Below are 21,609 nucleotides of genomic sequence, written 5' to 3'. Positions count from 1 at the left end.
TTTTCGGACAAGTGAAGTTGAAGTTCGGACAAGTAAATGTCTTGGTCACTTGTCTGAATGGACAAGTAGGGAAAATAGTTAATGTCGAGCCCTGAACACCTCAAAATTGTAAAAGTTATATGGCTGCATTTGTTGTTCTCTACAGTTTAGTGTAGTTTGAATCATGTGTACAGGACCGCAGCCGAATTAATTGCACATGCTGCACACTTGTTATATGTTAGATATTTTGTAACATCGGTTTAATGATTGATAAAACATTTGTAATATGTTTGTTGATTAGAATTCAGCTCTTGGTAATTGTTAATCAGTTATTGAAATAAAAAAAAAATAATTTTAATATATGTTACAATTGTATATTTAATATCTTCAGAAATAGTTGGGGAGCTGCAATTAAAGAAGTATGGATTGTTTATGGAGGAATATGCAACACAGCTGAGGGAGATTGAGGATGCATTGGACGACTCTATTGGAGAATCCTGGGATTTCACACTGGACCCTATTGCTCTTCAAGTAATGATCAAAGGTTGCAAAAATCCTTGTCAGGTCCTTTGCATTTTCATTTTTCCTGTTTTAACAGATTAGCTAGGGTGTATAGAATGTGTCTTGAACTTATGCACAGCTGTCAGAAACTCAGATTTTTTAAATCTGGCCAATAGGATCAGATCACACTTTCTAAAACTACAGCCAGTCTTAATTCTGCTACACGGTTATAATCATGTGATCATCAGGACGATGTTGAGATGCCATAAAGCATTAATACTAGTCTTGTGACTAGGTAAAAAAATAAGTAGTTCATTGATTTAGTTAACTTTTTCTTGGCAAAATAAAAGTGTGTGTTTGGGGTGGGGTGGGGTGTGTACACATGTGAAAAGAATTACTGTAAACCAACTTTTATTAGCGACGACTTTATTTCACGATTTACCAGGGATAAACTAGTTCGTGACAATTAATTTTCGCGAACAAGCCTTTTTTGGACCTGTTGTTAATAGAAAGAGAGACTTTAAGGACCGGTTCACTGCGAGAAATATTCGTGATGATGAGGCTCTCGCGAACCTCGTGAAAATTTCTCGCATGCGAATAAAAGTTGGTTTACAGTAATTCATGTATTATAGAAGCTCAGATTTGAATTGTATGTCCTTACTCACTTATTACATCATTAAATTATATCTTAAACTTAAAGCTGCCAATTAGTAATTTTTATTTTTAATAAAGAATACACTTCTTTTATACATGTATACGTGTTATTTCAGCTTTTGCCATATGAACAGACAAGTTTGCTGCAGTTAATAAGGACAGACAACAAGATTTTCAACAAAATCATCACAGTTCTGGCGTCCCTGTGCTCGGAGATGAGTGCTCTGATACACGAGGCTGAGAATAAATTCTTCAATGCACTTATCTTTTACGGAGAAGGAGGTGCGTGATACATTACCCATGATAGTAACATTACTACATTCTTACTTCTGTGTGAAAGAAATTTATTAAATGCTCAGTATATTAACTTCAGTGAAAAAAAAACAAACAAACAAATATGCAAACTTTCATGCATATGTTCACATGCCATTGATAGGTAACTAAAATGAGTAAATACTACATATATACTTCATGTTCTGCTGTCAAGCATGTCAACAGTTCTAATATTGCGTGGCAGAAAAGTTTGGTTCAAATACCTCTACAGTAAAACTCGGTTAAAAGGGAGGTCACTGGGACTTTGAATTTCACCTCCTTATAATGGAGATTCTTTATATGTGAATAAGGAACACAGTTTCAAGTTGCCTGGGAGATTCATAAAAAATTCCTAAAAACTTCTTGTATTTATCACCCCCCTGTGAAACACATTTTTGGCAAGGTATTTTCTTTTCTTATCAGAGCCTGAAAAAGGTCTTGCTGAGGGAGAAGCCCAAGTACAGATAGGGCGAATCATGCCATTAATTCAGGTAGACAAAAACTGACTACACTATTTTTAAGTGCCATTGATTTCATGAAGTAAAACTTACTTGAATACATGGTAGACATTATAATTATTGTAATTTTAAGAAATAATTTCAGAAATAATTCACTGAATCATTGTCATATTTGTTTATAGGAGCTTTCCTGCTTTGTAAATAGAACCAATGAAGTAGTAAAGAATGTCATTCAGCAGTTTGCTTGTCTGTTTTCTGTAGTAAGGTAAATTAAGATTCATTACAATCTAACAGTTCTGTATACAATATTTATGGGAATGAATTGGGCAGCAAATGTTTCCTATTCAAGCCTCCAACTTTACAGCCTACATCTCCAAAGAAAAATGTCAATTAAGTCAAAGACTGCTTTTCACTTTTTTCCCTATGTTCATTTCATAATACAGTGTATTAAACAATTAAATAAAACCTTACTTTAGTTGAATTCTGTGCTCCAATAATACTTTTTTTTATTTTTAAGTACATGTTTATTCAATTATGCATTGGTATATGTCCTTTGTTTAATTAATATTTTGGTCTTACTAATTTTAGGCTGATTTTACTAGCCATACAATAAAAAAAAATAAGCATTAAACCCTTACATAAATTCAATTGATTCTGCACCGGATAATAAGCTTTTCATTTATTGGATTGACTGTTTATAGGAATGGTCCTAAGCTGTTAGATGTCAGTGATGTCCACTTTCAAGTGGTGTATGAACATCTCGGAGATCTACTTGGGGTGTTAATTACACTGGACGAAATCATCGAGAATCAGGCAACACTGCGGGAACACTGGACCCTGTACAAAAGGTGAGAGAGTAGACAACTTCAAAGGAACTATAGATCACTTTTTATTAGTGAAAACTTCATTTTTACTTAATTACATGTGTCAGATCCTTTGCTTGCCTTAATTTCGTTCTCACATGCATTTTTTAGTACCGGGTAAAGATAATACACAGCAATAACCAGATTTCGAGTAGATTTGATCCCACGAAAATAAGTTCATGCAAAAATTTGTTGATCTACAATATTCTATATTTAAGAAGGCAGGAATGCAGTTATTCTGAGCTTTTGCCATCAACAGTCTATACAAATACTGGTTAAAATGACAAGATACACGTATGATAATTAAAAAGAACAGTTGTATAATTGTCTTTTTATGTAATGTTGAATCATTAATGAATACTGAATAGTAAAATTTTGTCGTTAGATGTTCAGTTTTCAGTCTTGAAATATTCAATTATGACACCATTATTCATGAATGAAATTTGATTTTGAAAATTTTTAAAATTATTAAAGCAGAATACCATACATGCAGAAACTGTTTCAATGTTTTCTAATTCATCAATAAAATTACTCTAAGTATCAGTATAATATGAAGTTCAGTCCTTACACATACATGTATTACTAAGTAACCATTTGTAGAATGCTGAAATCTGTCCACCATGATCCAGGGAAATTTGGAATTGCTCCAGAGAAGATCCGGCCATTTGAAAAATTGATCATGAAGCTAGAGGGCCAGTTGTTGGATGGAAGAATATTTCAGGTGAATATAAAGAGGAAGTCAGATGTTGGAACTATTGATTAGAAATTTTGTTGTTTTAATATACACATACAAATTTTAACCACATATTCAAAATCATTTCCCTTTAAGTTTTTACCCAAATTAATTAATTTTTTAAGCAGTTTTGATAGAATTATGAAGTTTACAGTGGTTTTAAATTATACTTTGTACAGGACTGTGTGGAACAACCCTTTGACACCCCCACTGTATATGTCAGTAAAAACCCAAACCTGGCTGAGGAGTTTGCAGTCAGCATCAAAGATTACTTAGCAGAGCTGGAAGCCAGGATAGGTATGCTATTTTATCTTGAGGATGTTCTTGACAAGGGAATAACTTGTATTAATCTGATTTTTTTTTTGGGGGGGGGGGGGGATTTTCTCCCCAGTAATATGAATATTAGTATCCAGAACTTTAATATCTTGAATATCATGGATATATTAAAGTGGGTTAGAAGTCTCAGAAACTTTTTCAATGCATTTTTAACCTCAATATGTAGAGTCCTCAAATATCATAATTTTTTTGTCTGTTTTCCTTGAGTTTGAGATAATGAGGTTCAACTGTATGCAAATGGTAAAGGGTCATTAAGTTAAAGGAATGCAAGTGAACATGACCCACTTTATTTTATCCTGAAATCAAATAAGGAATACATTTCAATAAGTAATGATAGAGATAAATTTATCTGTATAATTTCCTCATTACAGGAGAAGCTAATGAAATGGACCAGAGATATAAATTTGTGGGCCTATGTGGGTTATACATCTTACATTTCCAAATATTCAGGGTCATTGACAAAAAGGTCTTCAAGAGCATATGGGATGTGCATAAAAAGGTATGAAAACAAGTTTTTAAAATATTTTTCAAAATTACCTGAGTCGCTTAGGATGAGGTGTAAATTTTAATTTGTCTTCAAAAGATCTTCAGAAGAATATGGGATGTGCATAAAAAGGTATGAAAACAAGTTTTTAAAAAAGCATGAAAGATCACAGCTAACAAAATTAAGAATCAGTGCACATTCACTATTCATTGAAACAGGCAGATACTGTAAACCAATAATCCCTAAGGAAAAACGTTTATGCTATGCTTGTAAATTATTGGTTGAAAATGAAAAACATTTTGTACTTTACTGTCCTGTAAACTTAAAGATATAAAACAGATCACCAACACTTCGAATTGTTGGTGATCTATTTTATATTTTTAAGTTTACAACTTTTGGTACAGACCCTATTGAATACCGTTCGGTATCCACACGTGAGAGTCTTGCACAATTTTAACCTCAAGGTGTTGGTCTCCAGTTTTTCTTTGTTTTGTATTTTTGCTGTCCTGTGTATGACAATCTTCGATTTCAATATTGTGATATTTTTGATGATAAATTATACTGTGGTACTGATCCCATTAAAGAAATTGTTAACCCATGTGATTATAATACTACAATGTATCTATTTAGATAAATGCTTCATGCAGAGGAAACAATCCCAAGGGCTAGAAGGAACTATATAAAATTGAATTGCATGCAATTATGTTACAATATTTTTCTCTTTTTTTCTGTTATCTGTCATTTGATTTCTTATTTTGACTGTATGCCAACATGGTGATGTCAATAAAATGAATTGAATTGAAATATTTTTCAAAATTACCCGGGTCGCTAGGATGAGGCGTAAATTTTAATTTGTCTTAATATCCTAGATTCCTGCAATCCACCTGTTAGGAAACATTGTGTGGTTCCCTACTGAGTTCCTGTTAAGTAAGATGCCACAGGTGGACAAACTGCTGGACAGGAAGGCCAAGGATGCAGTGACTGCCACAAGGTCATCATGGCTGACCCAGAGACAACAGATGCTTACAAAGTAATGAGATACTGAAAGAATGAGAGAAGGAGAGAGACAGAGTGAAAATGAGTAGTACTACATGTAATTCCACATTCAAAAAATTATGAAATAACAATTAATTTATTAAACAAGATGTGTTTTTGAAACACTGATGCCCCCGTATGGCAGCTTTTGGCGAAGGTTAAAGTTTCTCAAATGCAAGTCAAAATCCAGGCCAAAAGATAAAAAATTTTAAATTTGAAAGGCCTAGCTGCAACTGTTCAAAAGTTATGGCGAAGGTTAAAGTTATTTAAAAGTAAGTAAAACATCAAGGTCAAGGTCAAAGTTGTTGGTATCCAAAGGAAGTTCTTATCACAAGGATTACATATGTAAAGTATGAAAGCCCTAGCACCAACCATTCAAAAGTTATGGCCAAGGTTAAAGTTTTTTGAAAGTAGGTCAAACTCCTAAGTCAAGGTCAAAGGGTCAAAGTGGTTGGTATCCAAAGGAAGGTCTTGTCACAAGGATTACATATGTGAAGTATGAAAACCCTAGCACCAACCATTCAAAAATTATGGCCAAGGTTAAAGTTTTTCAGAAGTAGGTCAAACTCCTAGATCAAGGTCAAAAGGTCAAAGTGGTTGGTATCCAAAGGAAGGTCTTGCCACAAGAATTACATATGTGAAGTATGAAAGCCCTAGCTCTAACCATTCAAAAGTTATGGCCTAGGTTAAAGTTCTTCAAAAGTAGGTCAAACTCCAAGGTCAGGTCAAAGGGTCAAAGAGGTTGATATCCAGAGGAAGGTCTTGTCACAAGGAATACACATATGACGTTTGAAACCCCAAGCACCAACTGTTCAAAAGTTATGGCCAAGGTTAAAGTTTTTCAAAAGTAGGTCAAACTCCACTGTCAAGGTCAAAAGGTCAAAGTGGATGGTATTCAACGGAAGGCCTTGTCACAAAGAATACACATGTGAAGTTTGAAAGCCCAAGCACCAACTGTTCAGAAGTTATGGCCAAGGTTAAAGTCTCATAAAATTTTGCAAAAGTGGGTCAAACTCCAAGGTCAAGGTCAAAAGGTCAAATATGATGGTACCCAAAGAAAGGTCTTGTCACAAGGAATACACATGTGAAATATGAAAGTCATAGCTCCAACCAATCAAAAGTTATGGGCAAGGTTAAAGTTGACAACAGACAGACAGACAAACAGATAAACAGACAAACAGACAGACAGGACAAAAACAATATACCCCAGTATCTTTCGATCCGGGGGGCATAAAAAATAAATAAATAAATAAATGATCACGCACGATTGCTTGAATTTAATATCCAATTTATTTTTTTGTTGTTGTCATAAGTATGTTTGTATTTTACTGATTCAGAATAACAATATCTTGGCAATGATGACAAGACTACCTTCAAATACATGTAAAATTTAAAATATATATATATGAACATTTATTTTTGAATTGATCCATCAGGAGCAGGTTTGTATATGGCTGTTGTGTATTACTTAATCAGTTCTCTAACTTTGGTGTTTCTCTAATTTCATATCTGTGGAATAACATTACTACATGTAGTGTAGAAAGCTTGTTGTGGTTTTTTTAGCACCAGACCCTGAACATACTTGTATGGTACATCATTGGTCTTTAAAGGCATGCACATCAAATTTCATGCAAATCTGTTTTTAAAACATTCAAAAACAAAAAAAATCAGATTTGATAAAGTCTACCTATAGAAATAAACAAATTGGAACTTTAATGCTGGTGATGGAAGAAATGATAATTAGTAAGAAAAAATTTTAAAGCCAAAGGCAACTAATGTTTTACACAGCTCTGTAGATACATGTATTTCCACTAAGTGAAGCACATGCTTTAGATTTCAGCATACACTGTTAAAATAATAATCATTTCTTACTGAACTTTTGATTACTCATTGTAGTTCTCTGTCAACAGTTTTAATGTGCATGTGTGACATGTTCATGAGTGTTTTGATATGACCACCAAGGTTTTGGATTCATTATTAGGGCCCCGCAAGGATTTGCGGGTGCCCTATAGTAATCACTCTGTCTGTCTGTCCCTCTGTCTGTCTGTCCGTCTGTCATTCTTCCGTCCACAAATTTTCTGGGTTTTTTTCAATAACTTTTTTTGTAGTTGACCAATTAAGTTCAAATTTGGTATGTTGGTTGAAGAGGCAGTAAGACATATTTTGATGCTAAGTTTGGTTCTGTATGTCATCCACTTTGGAGCTGGGGTGGTGGGGTAGATTCCTTATCTTTACATTAGAATGAATGCCAGGGCAAAGAGAGATAACTGCTGAGAATGTTCCTATTGTAAACTGTGAAAGCTGCAACTAGTCCCATGGGATTAATTAACTTTCCTCTTGAAGAAAATCCAAAGCATTATCTGTTTCTGTCAAATTGAGATTAATTAACACTTCTGTGCGCAAATGAAGTTTGTTTTGGAGTTAAGGTCAATTCCGAATGATTTACATTCTCTGAAATGTGGATTTGAATAATGTTCATACTTTATTTTGGTAAAATACACAATGAGTTATGATTTTATTAAATTCTGAAAACAAGATATACGTAAAGATATGTTTTTTAAATTTTTTTTTGTTTTTATTTATTTATTTTATTTATTTATTTATTCATTTTTTTGTTGCCGTATGTAAATTCAAGAATACTATTAATTACAACAGATAGTCCAATAATAAACTCATTCTGTCATTACTGAAAAAGTTCTTATTGTAAGCTTGGAAGAAAAGGATGTGAGAGCAGTACAATTAATCCCCTGGGATTAATTATATTGTCTGGGGCAGAGAATTTTCCAGGCTTATCTTTATTTGTCACTTTAAGATAAATTAACCTTTGTCTGCAGCTGATGTTTGTTTTGAAGTTAAGGTCAAGCCTGGGTGATATTTGCATTCACTGAAGGCTGGCATTTTAAAAAACGCATGCTTTATTTTTGTTTAAATATACATTTAATTGAGTTATTATAGCTACATGTATGATGTTTTTTACTGCCTTAATATGTAAATACAGGGATACAGTACTCTTTACAGGTTGTTGGATATTTAGGAATTATCTTGAAATTTTATAATACAGTTGTTATTGCATATTCTTCTTCATATATTTTTTAATTTTTGTAATCAATTAAAATTCTCATTCTGTAAGCTGCACCCTTATATTTCTACCCCTCGGCGGGGCCCTTGCTGACTGGTCAGTTTTCTAGTTGTTTATACATGTACATTGTATATCATGTATATATTCAGTATTATGTATCAATATGTTAATCATTTTCAACATCAGTAGACACAGACTTCATTCTTAAAGGACAAGGAGCTGCCCATATACATTTGTTTGTACACTGTAAATGAAAGAGCTATTTTTTGTTTAATAAATTAATAAAACACAGAAATAATGTTCTTTTATATCATAACAATTGGTGAATGGTTTTCATGTGATTCTCTTCAACCTAAATCTTAATAATAACCTATCTTTTCTTCAAAGATCATTTTTTAAAAAAATGGTTTGGGGATTTAAAAAAAATTATTCCTACATGTAATAAGAGAATTCTGTATAACAAAGTTCCATAAAAGTAAGTTCTACTGTATATTTCTTTGGTCATTCTAATACAGAGATGTCCAGAATTTCCACACTACAGTAATGGCCTGGATGGTAGAAATGGAGTCTAGCATGTCCAAAACAAACTCCTTAATGGAGGACCTTAACCACAGATGTGTGCTCTTCATACAGGTAAATTTTGTATACATGGCTACAGCAAACACATACTTTTATTGAATTCTTGCATACAGTGGAGTGATTTTCAATGACATACCTTTTAGTTTTAAAACATATGATGAACTTATTGGACATAATGAATTAACTTTATAATAAATCAAAATTTTTTGTCCTTAGTACTTTGCTATTAGCATGTACACGTATTACTGTAACAATAATTTGACATATTGCTTTATTTGCATTGGATAGGTTTCCACTTATTGCTGTATCCTTCACAATATTCTTATTTATTTTGATTAATCTTGCACAAACATAAAACATGAAATAAAGGAGGTTTGATGGATTTCAGAAAAGCTCTCAAATGACGATTTAAAATTGTAAGAATTTACTGGATTGTTTACTGTCACTCTAGGATACATGTAAATGTGACATTACTGGTCTTATGTATTAATCTTCCAGAAAATAAAAAAAAATATCTAATGAATTATTTTGAAAAATGAATTCAAAATAGGTCATTGTGTTGTAGGGAGTACTCCATGCCTATAACATTAGTCACCTGGTGAGGACGACTATGAACCTACATGTCGCCATGTCTAAACCAATGACCAAGTCATGTCTCCTCTCACTGTGTCGACTCATTGAGCTACTCAAGGTAATCCATCAGAATAAATTCACTCAGACATCTTCTTGTTTTTTCTTCTTGTTTTTTGTTTGAATTAAGAAGGAAGTTTCCAAAACACTGGAACATGCACATGTATGTCATCTTAAACTTTTGTAAGCTTCCCTAAAGCTTAATATGTAGCTATTGCATGTACATGAAAACAATTGACTCTGTGTTTGCATAATATCCATTTTGAACGAGAATAGGATAAATAGCAAATATTCAAACCGATGAAAGATTTTAAAATGTTAAATATCTCTTGTAGGCTATAGAACACACCTTCCATGGAAGAACTATGTTGATTGCTGAGTCAGTGAACCATATTGTACAACATCTCAGCTTCATCTGCCTCAGTAGTATTGGGGTGGCCAAGGTACGTTTGCACCTGTAGATTGGATGCTTTCAGAATGTATACAGTGTACATTCACTTGCCTTAGAAGTACAGCTTTTCATTAGAGATATCATTACCCCCCCCCCCCCCCCCCCACCACCACCACAATCACTCCATCACCCCACCACCACACACACATACACCAACTCCAAGGTATATTAACACCTGTAGATTGGGTGCTTTCAGAATATATACACTGTACATAAACTTATTTATCAAATACATCTTTTCATTTGAGATATCACCCCCCCCCCCCCCCCATCCTCCACACGTACACACACACACTCCCCAGATATACCTGATACTTATCAATCATGAATCTTTATTGAATAACTTGAAAAATATCAAAGAAGACTAAATATTTTTTTTATAAAAACAGAAGAGAATAACGTCAGATAAGAGATACAGTGAGAGACGATTGGATGTTTTATCTGCCCTGGTTCTAGCAGAGACTGCACTGAATGGACCAGGTAAATCAACTCCTATATTACATGTAAAAATATAATTTTCCCCATTTTCTCTGTATGTCTGCTTCCAAACAATATATGATGACTATATTTACAAGTTAGTTTTATTCAGTGCTATAATTGAAATTCAATATCTGATTTTGTATATTTTGATTTTGTTTAGGCACCAAGGAGAGACGTTTGATCACTCACCTGGCTTTGGCTCTAGGCACAAAAATGGTGATGAAAATGAAATTCAAAGAAAAAACAAAATTATAATATGTTTATTTGTATGTTGTAAAATTTTTTTTAATACTTGTAAAATGAAAATCACATCATAAAGAATTTATTTTTCCCAGAAAACCTTCAAAGATGATGAGTTGCAGAATTTGATGGGAACATTAAAGAAAATGGAAGTCATCTGTGATCTAAGGGAGAAGTAATTATTTTTTGACTTATACTTTTCTTCCTTAATAAATACAAAACATTTTAAAAACTTTTTGATGGCACCACTTCTGATAATGATTTCAGTAAGAAGTGAATTAGTCTGTAAGTTTTAGAAAATGTACTACATGTTTCTCTAAAATGAATGGTGAAATAAAATGTCCAAAACTAATGTGTATAAGAACATTACATCATAATGTAATTCTTAGAATGGATTAGCTATAGTTTTTCTCAGAAACTTAATTTAATATTTTTACTTTAAAACACATTTTTTTTATTATCATAATGTAAATTTTTCCAGGGTCAGACAGGCCTGTGACTGTACATTTTTTTACTGGCATCGAGTGATCCTCCCCAATTATCTCACAGACATGTGTGAGAATGTCACAGACACTCATAGAATACATGTGAGTAAAAAGTTGTATTACCTTCAAGATGTTCAATGTGGAATGAGTCATTAACATTAATTTTAATACAGTACTTGTAATAGTGAAAATTCAATGCCTGTAAATTCCATGTAATATTAACATTTTTCTTAAGGAAATATACATGTTTGTAGGTTTCTCCTCTGTTATTTTTGCCTCTCCATCATTAGTTTATGTAATAAGACTGTGTTTTTCAGTACATGTTTGGTGCCTTGAGAGACTGTGTTCCTAGAATGGCTGCTGTACGTCACATGGCATCACCAAGGGAATTGATGAATGCCTATGATAGAGAAGTCTATGAATATTTTAAGGAGGTACATTTTCTGAGTCTGTCAAATTTTAAGCACTTGTAATAATTTAACGATTAGTAAAGAGGAATTTTTTTTTTTTGAATTTGTCAAATTTTAAGCATTTTAAAATCCTTTAACTCTTTCTTGAAAAATTGAAACCAATTTTTTACTATATCAACAATTTTCCAAACTGGAATCTTATTTGCTGCATATATATACAGTCATTTAAATGTGATATATACATGGTATATGCAGGAGTCATGGTTTGGTACAAGCAAAGTCTTATTTTGTTTGAAAAGATAATTAAGTACTGTTTACATTCTCTATTTTCAGCACCTGTTGGATCCTTTGTGTCAGTCCATTGAGACAGACTTACGTCTACAGATCCACACTCATCTACAACTGGATGACAGAAATCCATTTAAAGTGGGTCTGAAGGATCTGTCACACCTCCTCAAAGTCCGACCAATCAGATTGTTTGATAGATTGATCAATATCAAAGGTAAATATAAACATCAACAACTCACTGACAGTAGACTTTAGTGTACAGATAATTGTAAAACTGTGGGTAAAATGTTTTGGAAATTCTATAAAATGCAGGGAAAGCTCTGTAAGGGACAACAGAAAAAAGGTAAATGACAGGAAAATATACTATATCAATGTGTAGCTTTAAAAGTGGTTATTTGATTGTCTTTGGAGATAAATTTAATATCAATAATTATTTAACTCTTAGTTAAGGTATTCATAGGTGATGGTGAATATCAAAGTGGGAGGGGGAACTTTATGGGAGAAATGAAAATATGTAAAATACAATTTAATGTAATAATTTCATTTATTGTCAGCTTATGTGGAACATTACCTGAACAAGACCTTCTACAACCTAACTACGGTAGCTCTTCATGACTGGAAGACATACGGAGAGATGAAGAATATGGCTCAGCAAAAGTACTGTTTAAGTCTGTTAGAATCCCACTTACCCAGCCAAACACTGGAACAGGTAGCTCAAAAATCTTATGATAAAGTAGGAACTTTTTTATAGGCACTCGCATTTAATCTTTGTAACATTTTTAAAGTCAGTTTGAAATTAAGATTTTTTCTTATGAAAATGGTACATGTATGTATGTAAATGTACATGTAAAACTATATACTGTTTAACGGGTATTTTATGCAGTTGGAAATTTTTGCGATTTAACCCCTAAAAGGTAGCAAATTAATTTCTGCGTTTTCAATTCCTGCAGATGCATTATACCGCAAAAATTTATTTACGGGTATGATCATTCACTAAACTTTATGAATTATCAGAACGCTGTCATGTTTACGTTTTATAAATTCTTTAAGACATATTGATCAAAGGTGTATGAGAACAGGTATTAAGCTATTAAGCTTAATTTAACTACTATCTTTTAGTTAGTTTTTGTAAAAAATATGTCGAGTACCAATTGAAATGAATTAATGCAGGGTCAGTCCACCCAAACAACAATAAAAATCTTTATTCTAACAGACGTTTTATGCGATCTATTAAAATATTTAAATAATTTAATATATAGATAATGATAATAAATGCATCCAAACCATGTTCTAAAATACACTTCTAGTTAATTGCCATCAAAATTAATTTGGTGTTTATATTTTAAGCTAAAACAAACAGTTGCATAATCTAGTACCCTAAAGTTGACGGTTAACAATCACAGGTGTCATGTGCATTGAGGCGTAACTAATCTTGTCAGTCCTATGCATTAGGTGAAATTCATGAGACAATCGAGCAACATTGTGTATACAAGCAGTAATTATTGTCTCAAGATAAAACACAAGATTGAGAAAAGTATTTAAAAAAGAAAAGCAACCATGTGTTGTTTGCAGCTATCAGAGTTTGGACTTATACATGTAATTGCAAAATAGGTACAAGAAAAGATGTTTTTGTATCAACTTGTTTAATTGATATTATTTACAGGAAGGTTTTGATTCAATATGTTTTGGACAAATCCTGACATCTAAAATCTTAGAATTTCAATGACACCCGAATTTTCTCCTAACAAGGACGTGGCCATTCCTGATTCTTCGACGCATCGATCTTAAAAACCTTGTGTTTCGAATAATTTTGCTTCGTCCAGTACGCAGATTCTTGCATTAATGAGAACCCTGTCAGACATACACACCACTTATCATAATTGCATGTATAAAATATCTGAATAAATTATGAAAAATATTTTGCGATTGCAATTTTTGCGGATTTGTCCTATCTGCAGAATTTCGCAAAAATTGGACAATGGCAAAAAATACGGTATTTTTATATATTAAACACAAAATTTGATATTAAATTTGATCCTGCATGAAATCGTTATGCAGAAATTTTTTTTTCAGATTTATAAATTGTTCATCTATTTTCATCACAAAATAAATTTTCTTTGTTTTAATTTACGATTTTGCATGATTTACTTGGCAGGGATTGGATGTACTGGAGATTATGCGTAACATCCATGTGTTTGTCTCCAGATACATGTACAACCTCAATAACCAAGTAAGGATTTTGTACAGCCCAATCATCATAAAACTTGCTCTGTTTCTCTAAGTTTTTTGAAATAAGTCAAAGAATCTTGGAACAATTTTAAGTTAGAAACAGACAAACTAGCAAATTTGAAAAAAGTGAACCATATTCATTTGAGTCCATACTGCAGGCTTGTAGCAGCAATTAAATATTTTTATTTTAACTACATGTATAACAAATTTTATCAATGAATATTTCAATAAATATACAACTTATTTAATAATAATGTATAACATTCAGATTTTTGTGGAGAGATCAAGCAATAATAAGCACTTGAACACTATCAACATCAGACATATTGCCAACTCCATTAGGACCCATGGGACTGGTATCATGAACACCACAGTAAGTTCTTATAAATAAAATATGTTTGTAATGTGAGCTTCGTCAACTACTTGAAATTGATTTTTAGAAATTAAGCAGGTTCACTAGAATATTTTTATACAAATGTACATGTTTGTATATTAAAGTTGAAAGCTCTCTATGGTAGATATATATTTTTTTTTTTGCTTGTAGGTCAACTTTACATACCAGTTCCTGAGGAAGAAGTTCTATGTATTCTCTCAGTTTCTCTATGATGAACACATCAAGTCAAAGTTGATAAAGGTATATTTTTTAAACATACATGTTTGTCACAGTTAAATGGTACAAGAACTTTAGAATTTAAGAATATATGGATTGCTGATTGAATCATGCATTGATTTACATGTATTTAATTTTTTTTTTATTTTTGTGTTTACATGCATGTTATTTTCTTTTACATAGGATTGGAAATTTTTCAAGGAAAACCATATGCAAACTGACCAAAAGGTAAATTGGGCTTAACTTTAACAAAACCATTTGGATACAAAAAAATTATGAATTTATCCACAGTATGAGGTCTAAAGAGATGCTTTGGAACATATTGAATAAACATACATGTGTAAAAAAAAAATTAAAGTTTAGGACTGATCACAGAATTTTAACAGAAAATTTAAACTTTGTCCATAGGAAGCTTTCAATAATTTTGTCTGTTTTGTAGTATCCTGTGGAGAGGGCTGATAAGTTCAACAAAAACATCAAGAATCTTGGCTTGACCCCAGATGGAGAGAGTTACCTTGATCAGTTCCGAACCCTCATATCTCAGATAGGCAAGAATTATGCTATAAAAATATATCGAATTTTACATTTTTTTAATGTAATTCTCCAAATTAAATAAAAAAATCAATTACTTTTCTTTTCTGAACCAAACAAAAAATTACAGTGAATTTTTTGAAATGATAAATGAAATCCTTTTACAGGGAATGCTATGGGTTACATTCGTATGATCCGGTCTGGAGGTCTGCACTGCTGTAGCAATGCCATCCGGTTTATTCCTGATATTGAGGATATTGTGAGCTTTGAAGATTTGTGTAAGGAGGAGAATTTGTCCATGGAGTGCCAAACTGCTGCCAAGTAGGTTCCTTCTTATAACTATGCCTTTCAACTAATGCTTAATATTTCTATAATTAAACATTGTGTAATGGTAACAGATGCAAAGTTTTCATTTCTAGTGTAACTATATAGTCATTCATTCCAGAGTTTGCACTGTGGAACACTTACGCATTCCAATTTCTATTTCTTTTCCTTGGGAAAAATGTAAAAGCCCAAAACTGAATGCTAAAATTAGAGGAAATATATCTATGGATCAAAGTCACATTAATCAATAGGTGATGCATTGTATTATGATGTTAAATGAAATAAACATGCAATAAATATCTTTTTTCACAGAAACCTGGACAATGTGGTTGGAAATTTAGCCAGAAATTTTGCAGAGGGAACTGAATATTTCAAAGTAACTATCAATTTTTTATAAATTTTCTGAAGAAAAAAGAAACATATAAATCCTTAATAAAGCTTTTCTAATAAATGGCATGATTTCTATTTCAGATGTTAGTGGATGTGTTTGCCCCAGAGTTCAGGAATCCCAAGAATATGCATCTTAGGAACTTCTTTGTAATTTTACCTCCACTGGTAAGAGAGTGATATTCAAGGGGGAAAACTCCAAGAAATAACCGTTTTTACTGTAACATATGAAAATACATGTATGTTTGTAATGAGTAGTTCAGTACAGATTTTCTCTTACAGACAGTGAACTTTATTGAACATTCCATCAGTGTCAAAGAAAAAATGAGCAGAAGGAATAAAGTTGGAGCAGCATTTACAGATGATGGGTTTTCTATGGGTAAGAAGTGAAAGGAGGTTTAAAAAGACTTGTTGAAAAGGCTGTTAGGATTTTTTTTTTTTTTTTTAGATTGTGTCCTTTATATGCTGGTGAAATGTTGACTAGAATGTGTACACATTATTTGCCTCAAATTTAAGATTTGGAAATATGTCATTACTAATGCTTTAAACCTAAAGTTAAAAAAAAATCACAAGTACACATAAACACACATCTGTCTCTATTTTTTAAGGTGATTCAACAAGGCTGTTATTTTATTAAGTAAACATATCTGGAAATTAATTCTCAATTTTTTTCTTCCAAGATTTGGTAAGATTTTGATAGATCAATAGGTCTGTCTTTTTGCCTTGTTCACGATTCATTTTGTTACTGGATTTATGAGGTTGATCACTTTTGTTATTTTCACCTTTTACATCAATTCATAGTTCATTTTTGATGTGTTGCTTAATGCGGTGGTGTTAGATTGTTTGTATACACAGTAGGAGGCAGTCAAGGATCTAATTGTAGTAAAACTGGATTCAAAGATATGGTGATTAATTTTTCATAATTATATGTATTACATTTACCAGGGGTGGCCTATATCTTAAAGCTATTGGACCAGTATCAGGAGTTTGATTCCTTGCACTGGTTTCAGTCTGTCAAAGATAAATACAGGACAGAGAAGGTTAGTGACTGAGAAACACTTTTTACAGTTCTAGATGTTTTTCATATGTTTAAAGCTTAATTCATTCAGCTCATTGTAAAAATGAATTTAAGTTTGAAAAAAGTCTCAGAATGCTTATATTTTTTTCCACTTTGAGAAATTGAAATAAAAAAAAAACCCACTAAATTTGAATTTTACTGTAATGGGCACACTGCATGTCCATGTGTATGCAAATTTGACCATTTGATATTTATTGTGACATTTAATGTTGTTTATTTTGTATTAAAGGAAAAACAAAAACAGGCCTTGGCCAGCAGAGGTGATGAGAAATCACAACAGACCATCACCTTAACAGTCAAAAGACTGGATCAGTACCAGCAGGTCTGTACATCTATACTTATCTGTTAATGAAAGTTTACCTACATGTACATTTATTTATGTCATTAGAGAAAAATTTCTGCAATGAAAACGGTTGTGCAGGAAGTTCCATATGAGGTAAATGTGATACAAAAAAATCCTCCTATGAATATTTTTGAAGACAAGTGAATAAAAAGAATCTTTAAAAAGAATTTTAAAAAACATTATTTGCACCTAGCATACATCTACATGTGTATGTAAGGGAGTGTGTATTTTTTACATTTTATTTTTATATACAAATCTTGTTAAAGAAGCATTCTAACAAATAAGTCTCTCAAAGAAAGTTTTATTTTCAGTACATGTACAATTATATGTACGTGCATTAATTGTTGTTAAGTTATCGCAGACACACCTGACTTGAATGCACACAATTTTAGGAATATGACCTCCTGAACTACTCTCTAAGCAGTGCTAGAATTTTCTTCCGTGCAGATAAAACAGCAGCAGAGGAAAGCGAAGAAAAGAAAGGTAGAAAAGTTCAAGTTTTTCTAACAATACCAATGTTTCAGTGCATTAAAAGATGCATGATTGAGAATCATCAATGCCAGTAAAAATAATGTGAAAGAGTTTGATAAATATGAAATCCATGCAATATTTATACATAATGTGAATAAAATATGGAATGTAAAGTTGCATTGAAATGTGTTTCCAAAGTTTTATTGTAATATGGCAGATTTTGGCTTCAGTAACATACATGTATGTGCTTTTGCAGAAGCAGGTGGGGAGCAGGGTGGAAGTTCTGACCAGTCCCCAGCCCCCAGTCAAACTACAGAGGCTCCAGCAGGTATCAATATTCTCTAGAGTTTATAATCTATAAATTAAATTAAATTTTTTTTTTGGTCACAAATATTTGTAATTTATGACATCATTGCTAAGTAGTCCATATCATACATGTATGTAGCTCTATATAATTTTTTTTTTTTTTTTTTGGTCGAATGTAGTGATCAACTAAAGTGGATTTTTTATTATAATTAATAGTAAGGCTCGAATTAAACCTTTATTACCGACCCATGTACAAATGAGCTGCAGTTAAAGAGATTTAAATGTTCATTGTTAAAATCATTATAGTCACTTTGATAACTTCCTTATTGGAATGAAAGTAATTTCTGAAGTCTGTGCCTTCATTGATAGTTAAAAAATAGTTACTAGGAGAAAAGAATAATAATTTTACAAATGCTGTATCAGATGTATATAATTTTTTGCACTAGCTACATGAAAGGATAAGGTGAGATGGTGCATGGTGTAGGGCATGTATACTAGTACTTTTTTCTCATTTAGATAGACTTTAGCATTTAGAACTTGAATGCAGTGTATTGATTTTAATATACATGTATCTGCTACATATATTATAGAGTGTTTACTTGCGAAAACTTTCTTTTTCTCATACATATGTATATGTACATGTGTACATGTATAATACTACATCACTTTATAGAAGTTACCCATGGACTAATAACTAGCTACTAATATAATATACTTACATCTGAAAACATTTATAATTAGTACAAATACAGTCTCTTATGCCAAAAATTATATTACATGCATTTTGATTTTAATTAAGTAACATGAAATTGCAAATTTGTTGTGTTAAATAGTATAAAGTAACATATAATTGCATTAAATATTTTGAATGTTCTTATGAGTAAACATTCAGAAATATTCTTTGTAATTACCAATTACTACATGTTTAAACAAGTTTTGTCATACAATTAAGGATATTTATAACATACAGCCAGTTACCTTCTGTAACAATGTGTAACCTATAAACTCAGGATGGTTTCTTTACATGGAGAAGAACTTTTATCACATATCATTGTTTGCATGGTTTGATTATGATTTAAAGTTGCCTAATTATTCTCTCCTGCAATAAGTTATGAAGGGTATATAGCATCTCTAATGTGCATGTGTAAGTTAGTGTATGGGTGTGTTTTAAAACTTGTAGGTAACTTAGGATCATCAAACTTTCTAATTGCAGATATTTTTACAAGTTTTATTTAGTCAAACCCTACTAATTTTTAATATCTTATGGGTGAATTATTTCTCAGGATAATATGTAGTTACAACTCAAATTCTATGAGAGTTATTAATACTGAATAACTACTTTTTCATAAGTTTTGTTATAAAAATTATAGACAGAAGAATTTTATATCATTTTGCAGTTACCATTAAATAACTCATATTCTAAAATTATTTACTGATGTGAGGGAATGCTCCATCTGGTCTTGTTGATGTAGTAATCTGCTTTGTAGTTGTGTAATATTGTACAATTACTGTAAATATGTCCAAATATATATATATCAAAGTGGAGGTAATTTGTTTAAAATGATAAAGAGAAAAAACAAAATGAACCCCAAAACAATGCATTTTAAACAGATATTATCATAAATGCATGTGCATATAGTGAATAAGATTTTAAATCATTTTTTAAATATTTTAATTTGATTTCAGCAAAAGTAGATTTGATGAATAGGCATAAAAAATTAAGCCCATGAAAACATTCATGATTACAGTGCTTAGTCTACTGTGGAATCATCATTGTTCGTGGGGGACCAATGTTCGTGGATTTCGTGGGTCACCCGTACCCACGAATTTACATCCCCACGAACGTTTATGTGTAATCATATTAATTCATTAAATCTACCGTATAAACGAGTAACCCACGAAATTAAGTCCCCACGAACAAGTAAAATTTTGCTTGCCCACGAACATTGACCCCCACGAATTAAAATGATTCCACAGTATCTGTATTTAACAGTACTCTTCTGAAGACTTTCTCTGCCTTCTTCTTAATGTACATGATCTATTTTTGTTTTGTTTTTTCTTCTTTTTTTTCAATATTAAAAATCTAAAAAAAAATTACTTCAAGTTATTGCATATAGAATTTCTACTTTGAAATAGAAGACATGTTAGTGAGAAAATCATAATTCTTTTAAATACTTTTTTTCAGATTCCACTGGACCACCCCCTCCATCAGCTCCTGCCCCACCCCCAGCCCCAGCCCCTCCCCCTCCAGCTCCTGCACCTCCCTCTGGTGGTGCTCCTCCTCCACCACCTCCTCCCCCACCACCACCACCTCCCCCACCCCCTCCACCTCCAATGTAAAGGAGGGATGAACCCTCAAAGTGCAGGAGGCTTTGAACAAGGAAGGACATATGTGCAATGTTACCCTAGATACAAAGACATTCCAAGTGTTTCAAAGATTTGAGCCTATAATTCACAAACTCTTTATCAGCCTTTAATGCAGCTTAATTCAAAATAAGAACCATGAAAGGACATTTACCTGAAGATGCTGATGTTGATGCGAAAACTACTTTTGTGTTACCCAGGCATCACCGTATACACAATATTAGCTATATATATTAACTTAATTCATTACATATCTGTGCCAAATGATGATATTGAACAATGTTACAGTACTGCAGTGAGTTTAAAATAAATATATGTATGAAGACCGACTTTGTTTTCAAATTGTTGTTAATTAACATCTGTTTCGTTGATGTTTGTTGATTTGATCCCAAAAATCTATCTTCTTCTAAATACAGACTGGTAGTGTGCAATGTTTTTGACATTACTAGCTTTTAATTAGCAGATCTAGAGTTATTATCATAAATACTGTAGATCACTAAATTTTCGTGACACTTCATTTTCGCGAGATGGCCATATACTCTTTATTAGCGAGACAAAATTTTCACGAATGGTGGTTATCGATCGCTGTATAGAATCTATAGGAATACTAATGTATGAGAGAATGATATTTTTGCAACCATACTGTCTCGCGGAATTACGCGAAAATAAGTTCTCGCGAATAAAAAGTGATTTACAGTATATTAAAAGACACTTCAATTATAAGGAATTTTTTGAAATGCTGTGAGATCAATCGTATTATCCTCCACTTGTATAATAAATATCATGATTCGAATTTGAGTTATTGCATTACATGGATTATTCAATTTAAATGTGACTTGTTCCTGTAACCCAAAAAACTTCAGTCATCATTTACTTCAATAGTGAATAAGGAATTCGTGAAGAGTACACCAGTTTTTGCAGGTCATAAAGTGTCAGCTAGATTGATGGACACTGGGTACTGTTGGGCAC

General features: G+C 32.2%; 1 protein-coding gene across 2 annotated transcripts in view; it reads left to right on the top strand.

Moving 5' to 3' along the window:
- LOC133195882 (WASH complex subunit 4-like) overlaps window positions 1–20,969 on the top strand; it is a 22,772-nt gene extending 1,803 nt beyond the window's left edge. The window contains exons 2-35 of one of the 2 annotated variants that reach the window (XM_061331854.1): window positions 371–510; window positions 1,251–1,416; window positions 1,870–1,937; window positions 2,087–2,169; window positions 2,606–2,752; window positions 3,368–3,488; window positions 3,680–3,797; window positions 4,208–4,335; window positions 5,190–5,350; window positions 8,950–9,067; window positions 9,579–9,704; window positions 9,979–10,086; window positions 10,484–10,574; window positions 10,735–10,790; window positions 10,910–10,989; window positions 11,296–11,401; window positions 11,617–11,733; window positions 12,043–12,211; window positions 12,552–12,706; window positions 14,153–14,227; window positions 14,495–14,599; window positions 14,771–14,860; window positions 15,020–15,064; window positions 15,276–15,384; window positions 15,535–15,688; window positions 16,004–16,067; window positions 16,163–16,246; window positions 16,361–16,457; window positions 17,024–17,118; window positions 17,386–17,478; window positions 17,892–17,982; window positions 18,227–18,298; window positions 18,723–18,739; window positions 20,462–20,579. In XM_061331854.1, coding sequence (XP_061187838.1) covers window positions 371–510; window positions 1,251–1,416; window positions 1,870–1,937; window positions 2,087–2,169; window positions 2,606–2,752; window positions 3,368–3,488; window positions 3,680–3,797; window positions 4,208–4,335; window positions 5,190–5,350; window positions 8,950–9,067; window positions 9,579–9,704; window positions 9,979–10,086; window positions 10,484–10,574; window positions 10,735–10,790; window positions 10,910–10,989; window positions 11,296–11,401; window positions 11,617–11,733; window positions 12,043–12,211; window positions 12,552–12,706; window positions 14,153–14,227; window positions 14,495–14,599; window positions 14,771–14,860; window positions 15,020–15,064; window positions 15,276–15,384; window positions 15,535–15,688; window positions 16,004–16,067; window positions 16,163–16,246; window positions 16,361–16,457; window positions 17,024–17,118; window positions 17,386–17,478; window positions 17,892–17,982; window positions 18,227–18,298; window positions 18,723–18,730 — 3,440 coding nt within the window. In that variant the 3' untranslated portion in view covers window positions 18,731–18,739; window positions 20,462–20,579. Of the gene's footprint in view, window positions 1–370; window positions 511–1,250; window positions 1,417–1,869; window positions 1,938–2,086; window positions 2,170–2,605; window positions 2,753–3,367; window positions 3,489–3,679; window positions 3,798–4,207; window positions 4,336–5,189; window positions 5,351–8,949; window positions 9,068–9,578; window positions 9,705–9,978; window positions 10,087–10,483; window positions 10,575–10,734; window positions 10,791–10,909; window positions 10,990–11,295; window positions 11,402–11,616; window positions 11,734–12,042; window positions 12,212–12,551; window positions 12,707–14,152; window positions 14,228–14,494; window positions 14,600–14,770; window positions 14,861–15,019; window positions 15,065–15,275; window positions 15,385–15,534; window positions 15,689–16,003; window positions 16,068–16,162; window positions 16,247–16,360; window positions 16,458–17,023; window positions 17,119–17,385; window positions 17,479–17,891; window positions 17,983–18,226; window positions 18,299–18,722; window positions 18,740–20,461 lie in introns of both variants that reach the window. The other variant, XM_061331853.1, reaches the window with a different exon arrangement.
- Window positions 20,970–21,609: the final 640 nt, after the last annotated feature.

The sequence above is a fragment of the Saccostrea echinata genome, unplaced genomic scaffold (genome assembly GCF_033153115.1).
Source record: "Saccostrea echinata isolate AGI-Se365-2 ecotype Australia unplaced genomic scaffold, CSIRO_AGI_Sech_v1 ptg000029l, whole genome shotgun sequence".
Classification (NCBI taxonomy): Eukaryota; Metazoa; Mollusca; class Bivalvia; order Ostreida; family Ostreidae; genus Saccostrea; species Saccostrea echinata.
The sequence above is the reverse complement of the archived record's forward strand: the minus strand, read 5'-3'. Positions and strand labels throughout refer to the sequence as shown.